General features: G+C 43.4%; 1 protein-coding gene across 6 annotated transcripts; it reads right to left on the bottom strand.

Moving 5' to 3' along the window:
* Positions 1–2,201: 2,201 nt before the first annotated feature.
* On the bottom strand, positions 2,202–16,157 carry LOC130199420 (gastrula zinc finger protein XlCGF57.1-like). 6 transcript variants are annotated; one of them, XM_056422905.1, is made up of 4 exons: positions 15,711–16,157; positions 15,184–15,372; positions 7,818–7,950; positions 2,202–3,864 (listed from the first exon to the last, which is right to left on the bottom strand). In XM_056422905.1, the coding sequence occupies exons 3-4, from the start codon at positions 7,861–7,863 to the stop codon at positions 2,306–2,308; spliced, it is 1,605 nt and encodes a 534-aa protein (XP_056278880.1). In that variant the 5' UTR covers positions 7,864–7,950; positions 15,184–15,372; positions 15,711–16,157; the 3' UTR covers positions 2,202–2,305. The 6 variants fall into 6 exon arrangements, with proteins under 6 accessions (XP_056278880.1, XP_056278881.1, XP_056278882.1 ...); XM_056422906.1 differs by lacking the exon at positions 15,184–15,372; XM_056422907.1 differs by lacking the exon at positions 15,184–15,372 and having other exon boundaries at positions 7,818–7,960.
* Between the last annotated feature and the right edge of the window lie 504 nt (positions 16,158–16,661).

The raw sequence follows: 16,661 nt of genomic DNA on the forward strand, positions 1-16,661 counted from the left end.
CCCTCTCCCCATCTGTCGCTGCCGTTTCCTCCCCTTTCTTCAGTACTGGATACTGCCATACTTTTCTGATTCCTCTCATGCTTCTGATCATCCCCCAAATCTCTCCCACAGGTGTTGATCTCCCAATTCTACTCCAGTAATTCCTCCAGCTTTCCCTTTTTGCTTTCCGAATGGTTCCCCGTACTCTTGCCTGCGCTTGCTTGTACTGGATCAGATTCTGGAAGTTATGTGTTCTTTTTAACAGCTTAAGAGCTTTGTTTCTTTCTTTCACTACTCTCCCACATTCCTCTGTCCACCAGGGGACCCTTTCTTTTCATCCTTCCTTTACTTTTAGCTATTGCTTGTTTTGCTGCTTCCAGTATTGTAAATGTCATTTTTATAGCAACCTCGTCAACATCTTCATTTAAGTCTATTTTATCCATTTCTTGCTCGCATATACAGGACTGTCTCAGAAAATTAGAATATTGTGATAAAGTTCTTTATTTTCTGTAATGCAATTAAAAAAACAAAAATGTCATGCATTCTGGATTCATTGCAAATCAACTGAAATATTGCAAGCCTTTTATTCTTTTAATATTGCTGATTATGGCTTACAGCTTAAGAAAACTCAAATATCCTATCTCTAAATATTAGAATATCATGAAAAAGTATACTAGTAGGGTATTAAACAAATCACTTGAATCGTCTAATTAACTCGAAACACCTGCAAGGGTTTCCTGAGCCTTGACAAACACTCAGCTTGGTTCAGTAAACTAAATCACAAGTATGGGGAAGACTGCTGATCTGACTGCTGTCCAGAGGACCATCATTGACACCCTCCATCAGGAGGGTAAGACACAAAAAGAAGTTTCAGAAAGAGCAAGCTGTTCACAGAGTGCAGTTTCAAAGCACATCCACAAAAGTCTGTTGGAAGGAAATGTGGCAGGAAACGCTGCACAACCAAGAGAGATGACCGCAGCCTTAACAGCATTGTGAAGAAGAGTCGCTTCCAGAATTTGGGGGAGCTTCAAAGACAGTGGACTGAAGCTGGAGTCCAGGTATCAAAAGCCACTGTTCACAGACGTGTCCGCAAATGGGCTACAATAGCCGTATTCCCATGGTCAAGCCACTTCTGAACTCAAGACAACGGAAGAAGCGTCTGACTTGGGCTATGGAAAGAAGCACTGGACAGTTGCAGAGTGGTCCAAAGTCCTCTTTTCAGACGAAAGCAAGTGTTGTATTTCATTTGGAAGTCAAGGCGCCAGAGTCTGGAGAAAGGCTGGAGGCGCAAAATCCAAGTGGCTTGAAATCCAGTGTGAAGTTCCCACAGTCAGTGATGGTTTGGGAGCCATGTCAGCTGCTGGTGTTGGTCCACTGTGTTTCATCAAGTCCAGAGTAAATGCAGCTGTGTACCAAGAGATTTTAGAGCACTACATGCTTCCGTCTGCTGAAAAGCTCTATGGAGATGAGGATTTCATTTTCCAGCATGATCTGGCACCTGCCCACAGTGCCAAAACCACCAGTAACTGGTGTACTGACCATGGCATTACTGTCCTCGATTGGCCTGCCAATTCCCCTGACCTGAACCCCATAGAGAATTTGTGGGGTATTATGAAGAAGAAGCTGAAAGACACCAGACCCAACAATGCAAATGAGCTAAAGGCCGCTATTGAAGCATCCTGGGCATCCATAAACCCTCAGCAATGCCACAGGCTGATTGCCTCCATGCCACGCCGCATTGATGCAGTAATCCGTGCAAAAGGATTCCCAACCAAGTCCTGAGTGCATGAATGGACATTTTCAAATGTTTGATTTTGTTTTGCTGTTATAAATCTTTTTTTTTACTTGGTCTGAGGAAATATTCAAATTTTATGAGATAGGATTTTAGAGTTTTCTTAAGCTGTAAGCCATAATCAGCAATATTAAAAGAATAAAAGGCTTGCAATATTTCAGTTGATTTGTAATGAATCCAGAATGCATGACATTTTTGTTTTTTTAATTGCATTACAGAAAATAAAGAACATTATCACAATATTCTAATTTTCTGAGAGTCCTGTATATATAAAGGAATTTGTTTTTAAATAAATCTCTCCATTTATATTTATATATATATATAAAAATATAGATTTACGTATATACATATAAATCATATCGGTTCAAGACTTGCAGCAACACAAGCAAGAACACTTCTTCAACCTTATCATGAACATCAACTCTGCTAATAACATCAACAACAATGTCTCATTTATTTCTGATGATCTCAACAATGCAATTGTGATTTCTTTTAAAATCAGAGAAGAGGGAATCTTTTATAGAAAACTGAACGCTAATTTGTTTTTCCTGTATGAACAGCTGAGTGTCGTTTCAGATTGCCTGCTTGTCTGAATGTTCTACCACAAACTGAACAACTGAATAGTTTCTCACCTGTATGAACAGCTGAGTGTCGTTTTAGATAGCTTGCTTGTCTGAATGTTTTACCACAAACTGAACAACTGAATAGTTTCTCACCTGTATGAACAGTTGAGTGTTGTTTCAGATTGCCTGCTTGGCTGAATGTTTGACCACAAACTGAACAACTGAATAGTTTCTCACCTGTATGAACAGTTGAGTGAAGTTTCAGATTGCCTGCTCGGCTGAATGTTTTACCACAAACTGAACAACTGAATAGTTTCTCACCTGTATGAACAGCTGAGTGTCGTTTTAGACAGCCTGCTTGTCTGAATGTTTTACCACAAACTGAACAACTGAATAGTTTCTCTCCTGTATGAACAGTTGAGTGTCGTTTCAGATAGCCTGCTCGGCTGAATGTCTTACCACAAACTGAACAACTGAATATTTTCTCTCCTCCTGTATGAACAGTTGAGTGTTGTTTCAGATTGCCTGCTCGGCTGAATATTTTACCACAAACTGAACAACTGAATAGTTTCTCCCCTGTGTGAACAGTTGAGTGTTGTTTCAGTGGTTGCACTTGTCTGAATGTTTTACCACAAACTGAAGAACTGGTCACTCCTGTTGTGGCTCCAGAGTGTCTCTTCGGATGTCTCTTTTGGCCAAAGCTTCCAGCATATTGAGAAGAGCTAATTGATGCGTTTCCAGTCCCACAGTCCATGTCACCTACAGGGACTTCATTGTTTTCCAAAGGGTTTAAACGTGACTGAGGTTCCGGAGTCTCCTTCCAATCGTCACTGTTATCAGTCTCACATTCAGAGGATTGTGACATCTCATCAGCAGTTGGTTGTAAAGGACTATCTGGATCTGATGTGGATCTGACTTCCTCTCCGTCTGCTTCTGTTTTCAAATGTTCTGCCTCTCTTTTGTCAGTTTTTATGGACTTTGAGAGCTGAGCTTCCTCATCATCATATTGACTCTTTACAGGGGTGAATGAGAACTTGATTCCAGCCTCCTCCAGCTTTTGAAGCTGCTCTCCCTCCTGACTGATCCTGAGTTCATCCTGCTCCTCTTTAATGTGTGGAGGCTCTGGGTCCTCCTGCTCCTCTTTAATGTGTGGAGGCTCTGGGTTCTCCTGCTCCTCTTTAATGTGTGGAGGCTCTGGGTTCTCCTGCTCCTCTTTAATGTGTGGAGGCTCTGGGTTCTCCTGGTCCTCCTGCTCCTCTTTAATGTGTGGAGGCTCTGGGTCCTCCTGCTCCTCTTTAATGTGTGGAGGCTCTGGGTTCTCCTGGTCCTCCTGCTCCTCTTTAATGTTTGGGGGCTCTGGGTTCTCCTGGTCCTCCTGCTCCTCTTTAATGTTTGGGGGCTCTGGGTTCTCCTGGTCCTCCTGCTCCTCTTTAATGTTTGGGGGTTCTGGGTTCTCCTGGTCCAGACTGGAGCTCCAGTCCTGCTGTTCAGGGGGAACCTCTTGTTTCATCACCAACAGCCGCTGGACGTCTGTGGAGAATAATAAAATACATTTATACATCTTAAGAATCTCATATTGAACTCTAATATTCAATAGGTTTATGAATGAATGAGGTCAGGGTTTTGAGGGAGAACATGAAAAAATAAACTCGGAAGTGAAATCATCTGAAAGTACAATATGTACCTCTGAGGTGTCGTACAGTAAAACGTTCATGTACCTCTGAGGTGTAGTGTTAGCGTCTATCAAAATTGGAGATGTGGTAAAGTACGACCTTCTCTCGTTCTCTCCTTTCCAACGGGAGAATTTATTCTCTGATCACGCGTCAAATACAAGTTCGATGCGATAGCAATCACAGCGGAGTCCTCTCCGGTCGGCACTCGTTGAAAACCCAAAACAACTCGGCCTCCCTTTCCACGTACGGGCCTCCATGCCCCCACATGTGAAGTCATCCTGACCTCGGATCTGCTGCACCCCCCCACACCCCTTTCTCACAGGAGGGGGGCCTCGTCCCCCTCTCTCATTGTAACACCGTGATAACAAGTGTGTGTTGCGTTTGTGTCAGGCGAGTACCTAGCTTTGAGAGGCGGTCATAATATTTATTACCAGACACATATTCCACCTGCTATGTGATGTTATTCTGAATTTGCAGGAGCTTGAACACAATCGTCCCTTCAAAAATTCAGTTTTATATCATCAATCCCCCCTTTTACATAATTCATTATGTAACTAAACTAATATAAATCTAGCAGAATGGGCTCTATCAATACATAACTGTTACATCACATGTCATTTAGCAGACCCTTTTATCCAGAGAGACTTACAATAAGTGAATCCAACCACGAGTACAAACTCAGAACTAAGAGAATCAAAAAAGTAACATTTCTTCAAGAAGCCAAACTACAAAAATACCATGAGTAATCTTTCTACCATTGGAATGCGTTCGTCATATTTAAGTTTAATTTACATACATAATTTGTATGTTTTGAAATTGTGATTGTGACGTCATTATTAAATAACCCAGAATATGATGATGGGTTCTCTTGAACACGAAGTGATTCATAGGATCAATGTTTTGGGGGAAATTGAGGCGCCATAACTCCTCAAATACACTCAAGAAGGACCAGCCTCACGTGGTGAACGGAAATGAAGATAAATGAAGTCGGGAGTGTTTTGTCTCTCCTGCTTTTGCTTGTTATTGAGAGAATTAACAGACCTTGAAGAGACTAATCTTTTCATCATTAAAGAAAGTTGTTTGTGGTCCTTCAGAAACATGAATCAGACCAAAGGACCAGCATTGCTGCACTCAACGCTGGTTCCTCTTCCCCCTGAAGAGCTCCTCCAGTTCAACCCTTTCATCACAGCTTCTGGAGCTAAATCAAAGAACGAGAAGAGAGGCTGCAGAACACAGATCAATACGTCAGTTTGACCACTTTACATTACATGTAGCAGACGCTTTTATCCAAAGCGACTTACAATAAGTGCATTCAACCTAGAGTACAAACTAAGAACAACAAGAATACAGAAAGTAACATTTCCTCAACATAGTCGAACTTCAAAAGTACCACAATAAGAGCTATTTAAGTGCCACTGAAGTGCTAATCTGTGTTTTAATCCAGATAGTCGGAAAAGATGTGTTTTTAGTTTCCGGCGGAAGCTGTAGAGACTTTCTGCTGTCCTGATGTCAGTGGGGAGCTCGTTCCACCAATCAGGAGCCAGGACAGCAAACAGTCTGGATGTAGAGTGATTAGCTCGAGGTGCAGGAGTCACAAGTCGGTTGGCTGTTGCCGAGCGGAGCCAACGTGCCGGGGTGTACGGTGTGACCATATCCCGGATGTAGACGGGGCCCGATCCGTTCAGAGCACGGTACGCCAGAACCAATGTTTTGAAGCGGATGCTGCTCCACCGGTAACCAGTGAAGAGAGCGGAGGAGCGGAGTGGTGTGGGTGAATTTCGGGAGACTGAAGACCAGCAGCTGCATTCTGGATGAGCTGCAGAGGTCGGATGGCCTCAGCAGGTAGAGCTGCCAGGAGGGAGTTGCAGTAGTCGAGGCGTGAAATGACCAGAGCCTGGACCAGAACCTGTGCCGCCTTCTGAGTAAGAAGAGGACGTGTTCTCCTGATGTTGTGCAGCATGTACCTACAGGAACGCGTCGCAGCGATGTTGGACGTCAGGAGAGTTGACTGTCTAGTGTCACCCCGAGGTTCCTGGCAGTCAGGGTAGGGGCCAACACAGAGCTGTTGAAGGTGGTAGTCAGGTCATGGGTGGGGGAGCCTTTCCCTGGAAGGAATAGTAGCTCGGTCTTGTCAGGGTTGATTTTCAGGTGGTGAGCAGACATCCACTGAGAGATGTCGGTCAGACAGGCAGAGATTCGTGCCGCCACCTGTGTTTCGGACGGTGGAAACTGGAAGATCAGTTGGGTGTCATCGGCATAGCTATGGTAGGAGAAGCCGTGCGAACGAATGACAGAGCCGAGAGAATTTGTGTACAGATTGAAGAGGAGGGGACCCAGGACGGAGCCTTGAGGAACCCCAGTAGTGAGAGGACAAGGATCAGACACAGATCCTCTCCAAGTGACCCGGTAAGTGCGGTCGTTAAGGTAGGAAGAGAAAAGAGCGAGTGCAGTGCCTGAGATCCCCAGGTCCTGAAGAGAAGAGATAAGGATCTGGTGGTTCACGGTGTCAAATGCTGCAGAAAGGTCTAGAAGGACAGAGGAGAGAGGCTGCTCTAGCAGTGTGAAGCTGCTCAGAGACAGCAAGGAGGGCAGTCTCTGTCGAGTGGCCGGCCTTGAATCCAGACTGGTGAGGGTCAAGAAGGTTGTTACTGTGGAGATAGGAGGACACTTGGTTAAAGATAGCTCGCTCCAGAGTTTTGGAGAGAAAAGGAAGAGAGACCGGTCTGTAGTTGCTGACTTCAGGCGTGAGCGTGGGTTTCTTCAGGAGAGGGTTGACTCGCCTCCTTCAGAGAGTTGAAACAGCCAGTTGAGAGGGAGCCGTTAATAAGATGGGTGAGAAAGGTCAGAAGGTCAGGGCAATAGCCTGGAGAATGGGAGGACGGACGGGGTCAAGGCGCGTGGTGGTCGACCGGAGGTCACCAAGCTAAGAACTTGATTGGGAGACAAGGGGGTGAAAGAGGAAAGAGAGGGGGATGAAGAAGTTGGTGTTGGTGAAGTGACAGAAGATGGATTAGTAAAGGAGGAGCGTATGTCGTCTATCTTGTTTGTAAAGTAGTAGACAAAGTGGCTCGGCAAAAGGGTGGAAGGAGGAGGGGGACAGGGGGGATCAAGGAGGTTGGAAAAGATAGAGAAGAGTTTTTTGGGGTGAGAGAAGGAAGACTGAATTTTGGTCAGGTAGAAAGAGCTTTTGGCTGCAGAGATAGAGGCAGAGAAAGAAGAGAGAAGAGATTGATAGAAGAGCATGTCTTCCGCTTGATTCGATTTGCGCCATTCCCTTTATGGGAGTTTGATCACTTTACAGCAGTTTGACCACTTTACGGCAGTTTGATCACTTTACGGCAGTTACTTTACGGCAGTTTGATAACTTTACAGCAGTTGGAACACTTTACGGCAGTTTGATCACATTATGGCAGTTGGATCACTTTACGGCAGTTATTTCATTTTACGGCAGTTGGAACACTTTACGGTAGTTATTTCGTTTTATGGCAGTTTGATCACTTTATGGCAGTAATTTCGTTTTACGGCAGTTGGAACACTTTACGGCCGGTTTGCTCCTCCAGAAGTTGTTCTGGCCGTTCTGAAGACCGTCCCAAGAGATCTCCAGGTGCAGATCCCGTCACCAGTTTGACTCGAGGACCGTGAGGTGTTTAAAGTTCCTCCCTGATGAATGAGATCAGAGGAGAGCTGGAAACCAATCAGATCCACCAAAAGTCTCGCTCACTGCAGCTGACGAGCTGGAAACGGACCAAATGTGACTTGAAGCCGTGAAAGCGAGCACGAAGACCGGGAACAATCGTGAGCGGCACCAACCTGATGTGTGTAGCTCATGTTCTCCAAAGCGAAACGATGTCCTCATACGCTGCTGTCAACGTGTCCAACAGCCCAAACGCCTCGTCGACGACCTCGTCCACGTGCTGCTTCACCAACGGCCTCAGCATTTCTCCTGGAGACAACTGTGTGTCACTTATTTAACAGTCTCAGAAATGAATAAGAAGCTAGGAAAATGTCTTATATCAGAAACAGAGTGGAAACATTAACAGTATAAGCAATAAATATGAAGCTAAATAAGTGTCGTGTAACAGTAATATCAGTACAGAGTGGTAATATTTAACAAGTCTAAGCAATTAATATCAGGTTAAATAAATGTGAATTTGCAGGAGCTTGAACACAACAGTAGGGATGGGAATCGAGAACCGGTTCTGTTTTAGAACCGGTTCCCAGTGAACCGATTGTTTGGGATCGTCAGCCAAATTCTTTAACGGTTCTGCTAACGGTCCTCTGTGGCGTTGCGCATGCGCAAACTTTTTTAGTTTCTTCTTCAGACTGCAGCAAACATGACAACTGGGCAGAGGCGTTCTAAAGTTTGGCTCTATTTCACACGATAAAAAGTGCTAGTGTGAGGTGAGAGTGCTCACCTGTGTGCGCGCATTACGGCTGAGCGCTGCGCTGTGCGTGCAGACAGCATTTAACGGAGCGGAGCAGCGCGTGCGCCCTGATCGCTCTTTTATTGAAGTATCGATACTAAAAATATGCTAAATCACATCGTGTTTAACGTACGGGTACTTTGTTAGTATCGCTACACCGTGCAGCGTGACAGCAGCAGATGTAGCAGGCTAACATTCAAGCTAACCTAATTTCCCAAACGCTGTCGACATCTGAACGCTGATTGGCCGAGACGCGACACGTCCCATCAAAGATGTTTTATTGCGAAGAGCACCACTTCACATTTTCTCCGCGTCTCACTGCAATCTCAACGGCAGTGGGCCAGGTGAAAAAAATAATAAATCGGATCGCGTCTCTGGTATTGTTCAGGGGGCCGGTCCAAATGTGGAGGCGGGCCGGAGTTTGGGGACCACTGGTCCAAGGTAAACTCCTCAAAAGTGATCACAACCACTCACTGTGTGAAGCAATTTGCCTTTATTGTGTGTAGTCGATCAAGTTATCTTCTGTCCCTTCGTTTGAAGCAGACATTTGAGCTCCGGCATTGGTCTCCCATTATTGATCACTTCACGTTTGGATAGTAATTTCAAGGAACATCTTTAAATTAAACAATACATTTTAATTAAGTTATGAAAGTTTTATTTTAAGTTCAAGAGGAATATGTATAAATGTTTTTGGTTATTTAAAAAATTTAAATGTGTATGTATACATACTGTATATGGTGTGTGCAGCATTATAGAAAATTATATAAAATAAAATTAATGTAAATAAACCCGTTTGTGCTCTTTTTTTCACCCCTTGCCTAATAAGAATCGATAAAAGAATCGAATCGATAAGGCATCGGAATCGTTAAAATCTTATCAATTCTCATCCCTACACAACAGTCCCTTCAATAAGTCAGTTTTATATTCGCAGTAGGACAGTAACAAGTACAATATGTACCTCTGAGGTAACGAGTACCTTTGTGATGTATCAGAGGAAAAAGGTATGGACGTGTTTACGTACTGCAGTACCTGGAACTCTACCTCAGTACATGATGTGAATACTTCCTCCAGAACTGGTTCCATCAGTTTAACCTTCCTCTTGTGTAAGGGTCGGCACCGACCCGTTCAGGGCTCCAGACTAACTTTTTTTACTAGGAGCAGTGGCCCCTAACTTAAAATTTTAGGGGCGCAAGCAGAAAATTTAGGGGCGCACACAGGGTTTTTCCTGGGTCAAAATGGGTCTTCGGTGCTCCCCAAAAAAAATGTTTGCGCGCGCAGTGCGCACCGTCTATTCATACAGGTCGAGCTGTTGAGTGAGTGATCTGCAGCTGGCCGCTCTGTCCATTCACGCACCTCACAGTTGTGTATTGATCAGACAAGAAGACACGCTTATCAACTCCAGTGTTTCCCCTACCATTATAACAGGGTGAAATCTCCACCCGCCACTCTGTAATTTCGTCACACCTCAGTGTTAAATTAAGCTCAGGGCACCAACATGGCTAGCGGCACTAGTCCCGCCCCCCTGAAGCTGTAAACCTCGGGGAAACACTCTACTCGATTACTATTGATCAAAACAGAACGGTTCGCTGTAGCCGACTTGAAACATACTATTGAGAACATATTCGCTGGCGTGCACCTGATGAACACAGTTTTATTTTTTCATCGCAGACTTTTTTGCCTTAGGCGCTCGGGATTTGTCATAGGCGCTGAAAACAGCTTAGGCGCGCGCCCACATTTTCTCTGCAGGAAAAACCCTGACACTATAAAACGACTTGCAAAGTTTTCCCATCATTTTTACTGTATTACTGATAAATAATTTGACAATATACAATCTTATGCCTGTTTGCCTTCATGAACTGCAAAACATTCACAACAGAGAACTCTTCAGAAGTTACTGTATTGAGTTTCAACATATTTTAAGAGAAAACATACCTTGAGCATGTGCATGTTGCACTTCGATGTGGCCAATCAAAACATTTGTTGGTTTCTAGAGATGCACCGATCAGGTTTTTGGTGCCGATCACTGATCACTGAAATCAGTATCTGCCGATCACCGATAATACCGATCACTGATCACTGAAATCAGTATCTGCCGATCCGATAATACCGATCACGGTGTTGATTGAAGCATTCTATTTATTGTGTAGCATTATTGCCTAGGACTATGAGGAAATACATATATAAAGCAACTCAAACATTAAAGAAATTACCGATTTCTTTAAACATTTAGGACTTTTACTTTGAAAAATGTCCTAATTGATACATTAAAATTGTTTGATTGCTATTGTAGGGGATTTCAGATATGTATGGAACACATCTGCATCATTCATTTCCTGGAACTCTTGGGGAAATCTATATACAGGACTTTTCTTAACATACAAAAGACTTACTAATTTTTATAAACTCTTCCTTGGTCCAGTAAAAATGTTTTAATGTTAGCATAATTTAAGCTAAATCTCCGAAACGATCTCTAAAGATCCAAAATCAGTTAATTGTTTACTTTTATATGTTCGTGTATGATTTGTCATCTTATTTTGAAAAACGGATGTTGTTTCACGTGGTTCTTTCCGCTAACTTTGCAAAACCGGATGTTGTCACTTAAATCCTTCCGCTAACTTTATCAAAACCCTCGCGCGCTCCCGATCGAATGCGTTTACCGTGAGCATCAGTCTCTAGGGGCTCAGACATGTGAGTCGGCTGAGTTGACCCAGTGATTCAACTCGGGGGACCGGGACGCCGCGGTGGTGAGGATCCCCTCGTGGACCTCTCACTCTGCAGCCCTCGCCCTCGTTGCGTCTCCGTTGCGGTGCGCCTCTTTTGACACATTAGCCCCCCCCCCCCAACCCCCCCCCGCGCTCACACACAGGCCAGCCTTCTTCTTCGGTTTTCGTCTCCTTTCTTCTTCTTCTGGAGTTAATGTCGGTTAGCAAACCAGTCATTCAGGCATTACCGCTAACTATAGTGGGCTGAAGTGTAGAACAAGTTTGTAAGCAACAAAAATATTTAATAACAAAAAAAAGAAATCTGCTATTTTACTGGTCGCATATGAGTTGATGAAAAATTTACTCGCACTGTGTCTAATTTTAGGCGCAAAATGCGACCATTTGGTCGCAGTCTGGAGCCCTGCCGTTTTAGATTTTAAATGCATAAAAGAACCACATAAATTTGTTTATTTGCATCAAGGCTTTTTGACTTTGTCAGGAACCTCTATTTCAACAAAATAAAAACATTTTGTTTCACTAAATTATAAAATGCTCTGGTTGAAATTATGACCTTTGTGTTGTTAGGGTCGATTTTGACCCGGTTATAAAAATAAGATTATAAATCAATAATTAGAACCAAAACTGAAATCATAAGTGCACTGTCAGCCAACACAGTGACAGCCAGCTCCTCTCCCAATCATGTGCGCTTTAGGGGATTCTCATTTTGCATTGTTATCTACAGAATCTACAGATTTACACAGGCAAAGCTGCGAGTGGCATCCCCGAGAAAAACGTGTGGTCCTCGATATGACTACTGGACTGCAGGGTCACAATATCACTTGTGACAATTTCTTTACCAGCCATGACTCAGGCCACCTGATTCTCAAAGAAAGGTGTGAGGTCTGCCCAAGCAGTAAGGACAGAAAGACACACGTGTGATTGCTTCAACTGCAAGAAATATCTCTGCAAAGAACACACTAATGGTGTGTTCACACCGGACGCGTCAAAATTTCGCCGCGTGTCGAGATTACATGTTAAATCAATGCAAAGCTGCGTCGAAGCTGCGTATTTTCCAGCGAGCAGCGCGTCAGACGCGTTTGAAGCAGCACGAACAGAGGTTTTGTCGCGGGGCGAACTGAGCGAACAGACGCAGCTCGTCGACGCGCGAGTTGAAATTTCCCAACTCGGGCAGCAAAAACGCGTGAGTCATAGTTGCGTCAGCCAATCAGCGTTGAGCAGCTTCGCTCGTCATCGCCCTGCCGGTTGAAAAAAAGTGGAGGAAAAGATTATTGTCGCCGTCTGTGGGCACCCCGAACTTTACGATACAACTCTTTATGCTTACCGAAACCGGAGCTATAAAGATAAAGCGTGGAACAAGGTCGGAGAAGCCGTGGGACGACCTGGTAAGTTTTGAATGTATGCATTTGCTTTTATTCTAGCTATTTGTTGTACTTTACTTTACTACACACTTTTTTCGATGCGCGTCGAGACTGCTGCGTCAGACGCGTCGAGAATTTTTTCGACGAGTCCGGTGTGAACGCACCATAAGTGTCACTTTTTGCCACACATGCATCTAAACACACACATAAGTTCTTGCACAGAGACTTTTACTCTGATTTTGTTTTGCATTAGTTTTGGAACTTGTAATTGATTTCTATTGGTTTGATTTGCTTGATTGGTTGTTTGTTTGACCTTGCAAATCTATATTTTGTGTTATGACTTATTCTGCTTTTCATTTTGTGTTTGTATTAAAGTTCTATTGCTAAAAAAATTAATACTTTAGCCTTTTTCTTAAAGAAAGTATATATGGGTCGAAATTGACCCTAACACCAAAGATGTTCCTATAGTTAATAATATTTAAATTAAAAAATAAATAAAACAAATGTATTTCAGAGATGTGTTCTAATAGCCCTCAGTAATAGTCAGGTAACATAACAACCCTTTATTTATTTCCTATGATTCTCTTGAGGTTAATTTTACCATTTTTAAAATTGAAATACGGTATACTGACAAAGAAAAGGCCCAGAGGCCGACACCAAAAATATTAAAACCAATATGTTCATGGATAAGGAAGCCTAACAAGGTAACCAAGAGATGAGAAACAAATTGGATGATAGATAATTGTTGTTAGTGTATTTTACAGCTGATTTAAGACACGGGTCAAAACCGACCCGTTAACATAAGAGATGGGAACAGAAAGCTAGCAGGAAGCGGTGTTACGGTTCAACCTGAGACCCTGTTAACTGGCGACCTTGAATGCATGTTGTTGTCGTAGTTACAGCAGATGTTGATAATAGAAGAGAACACGCAGCTGTCCTCGAATGTCGCATTGTTTAGTTCTACAATTCAATGAGAAACCTTCTCGTGTGTGTCTGGTCTGAACATACCGGAGGAGACGATGTAGGAGAAAGCGTCCAGCGACTTGAGCACGCCTGTTGTTTATGGTTGAAACAGGAAGTTAGCAAACTGCCCTTCCTTTGAAATACATTTGTCAAATAAAATAACACTCAATCAAACATACAATTGGCAGTGTTTTTTGCAAACATGTATCCATAGCAATAACTCTGTAGTACAAAAACAACAACAAATATGTATGTATATGTGTTTGTTCGGGATTCAAACTCATTTGGGAGGAAAAGTTTAACTCTACTGGATCTTACACCCAAGCCATACAAAATACGATACTCTGTTCGCACAAACAATTATAACCTGGTCACACTACACAGAGGAGAGAACCACCAGAGAGACACCCACCCAAACACACACACCACCAACCATGGGCCATGTTGCGTGCTCTTTGAAATAGTGATGGCTTCTCAAACTAATATTCAGCTGTTTCAATTCAAAACGTCTTTAAAGGGCTGCACATTAATGAGGAAAATGTTTGTGTTGTCATGAGGTAAACATACACAATCTGGACAATAAGGCCAGAAATGGTCATACATGTATGAATATACAAACATTACACCCATATGTGATTACCATCTGTCCATAGACCATGGGCATTGACCACATTAAGTTTGTCATATTTACTTTGCCTGATTGTGTCTGTGATTTATGACACTTAAATAAAGTAAATAAGTGACCTGTACTGTTTGACTTCTGTGTTCTTGGCTGGCCACACAATTAAGAATTCAACCAGCCAAGAACACAGAGAGGTCAAACAGTTCAGGTCACTTCTTTAGTTTACTTTAAATATGACAGATGGTAAACAATCACATATGGGTGTAATGTTTGTATATTCATACATGTATGACCATTTCTGGCCTTATTGTCCAGATTGTGTATGTTTACCTCATGACAACACAAACATTTTCCTCATTAATGTGCAGCCCTTTAAAGACGTTTTGAATTGAAACAGCTGAATATTAGTTTGAGAAGCCATCACTATTGTAGAGAGCTCCTTCGTTCACGTCAACATGCTCCATGGTGGTCGGCAGTGTGTTGGTCACAAGTTGATCTGGTGGTTCTCTGCTTTTCGTGGTGACCAGTGACCGCAGTGCAGGTTATTTAATTGTGCGAACAGAGTATATCGTGTTGATCTTGGCCGAGTGGTAAGATCCCCGTCAGTTAAACTTTTTTCCTCCCAAAGACATGAGTTCGAATCCCGTAACATCATGATATATATTTTTTGATGTGGTTTTTGTACTACAGAGTTATGCTACGTGATACATGTTTGCACAAAACAGACTGCCAATTGTATGTTGATGAAGTGTTTATTTATTTGACCAAATGTATTTCAAAGGAAGGGCAGTTTGCTAACTTCCTGTTTCAACCCATAAACAACACGCGACGCTTCAAGTCGCTGGACGCTTTCTCTTCTACATCGTCTCCTCCGGTATGTTCAGACCAGACACGACACGAGAAGGTTTCTCATTGAATTGTAGAATTAAACATTGCGGCATTCGCGAGGACAGCTGCGTGTTCTCTTGCTATTATCAACATCTGCCGTAACTACGACAACAACAGACGCATTCGATCGAAGGTCGCCAGTTAACAGGGTCTCAGGTTGAACCGTAACACCGGGAACAATCGTGAAGCGGCACCAACCTGATGTGTGTAGCTCATGTTCTCCTAAACGAGAAACGATGTCCTCATACGCTGCTGTCAACGTGTCCAACAGCCCAAACGCCTCGTCGACGACCTCGTCCACGTGCTGCTTCACCAACGGCCTCAGCATGTGTTTTCCTCTTTATCGCCAACGTTGAATCCAACCACGGGAGCCGCCATCTTGCCATTCTGTTGACAAAAAGCAGCTACCTCATTGGTGTAGACCGATCACGTGTCGAACCGTGCCACCACTGGCGACCAAGATCCGATGACGCTCTGGAGAAACTAGTTCGGCATAAAACATAGTCGCATCGAGAATCGAAGGCAAATTCAGCGACGGACTTTTTTTTGGTAGGTTAGCACAACTCGTTCTTTTTTATGAGCTAACGATTGTGTAGATGCGCGACTGTGGAGCGGGTTGAAACGAAAACAGTGTTCACCTTACGGCCTATCAGTACATGATGTGAATACTTCCTCCAGAACTGGTTCCATCAGGTTAAAGTGATAAAGAAACAAAGAGAACCAACCTGCTCGCTGTAACTTCTGGGTTGAAAATGGCGTCCAGTAGTTTCCGTTGGCGCTCGCGCTCCTCTATTAAACTACAACGTTCCTCCTCGGACTTCGACGTTTCACATGTTCACGAACTCACGGAAAACCGTTGACTCCACTCGGGTCCGTCTACTTCCAGCTCGCGCTGCTATCAACGATAAGCCCCGTTGCATGCTGAGAAACCTCTTCTTCTTCTTCTTCTTCTTCTTCTTGGTTTTAGGCGGCTGGCATCCAAACTGGTGCATTACCGCCACCTACTGCCTTTCTTTGTGAACTAGAAATAGCAAGCCCTTTATCCCCTCAAAAAGAAAATAAAATAAAAAAAATAAAAGTTAAATTAAAATAAACTAAACTAAGAAGGGAGCCCTGTCAACTTCAGTGCCCTAAATTCTTCTCTTCAACCCTGTCTCCTTCAGATACTGCAGCACCCTTCCTGCCCCCAAGGATAATGCATCCCTCAATTGCACCCCTCCTACTGCCAGCCTCCTCTTCAACCTGCCTCGCTCGTTTCCAAATTTCTGGCAATGCCACATGATATGATCCACCGTTTCTGCTGTCTTGCAGGACTCGCACAGTCCGGTTGGGTGTTTATTAATTAATTGCATTGTTTTGTTTAGCTTTGTATGTCCAATCCTGAGTCTACTCAATATGTTTTCTTCTCTAGTGCTAAATATTGTTGTCCTCCCCTTGTTAACATCCTTCTGAATAGTATACAGATGTCTTCCTGTGCCTCCTGCCTCCCAACTGTGTTGCCATTCCTTCATAATGTTTACCTTTATTATTGATTTAGCTTCTGATTTGCTAAATAAAATGTCCTTCTTGTTCTGACATTCCAATGCTTGCTTTGCTCGTTTGTCTGCTGCTTCATTTCCCTTTACCCCTCTATGTGCCGGCACCCACATGAATGCTACCAAAATACCCATATGCTT

The sequence above is a fragment of the Pseudoliparis swirei genome, chromosome 9, assembly GCF_029220125.1.
Source record: "Pseudoliparis swirei isolate HS2019 ecotype Mariana Trench chromosome 9, NWPU_hadal_v1, whole genome shotgun sequence".
Taxonomy (NCBI): domain Eukaryota; kingdom Metazoa; phylum Chordata; class Actinopteri; order Perciformes; family Liparidae; genus Pseudoliparis; species Pseudoliparis swirei.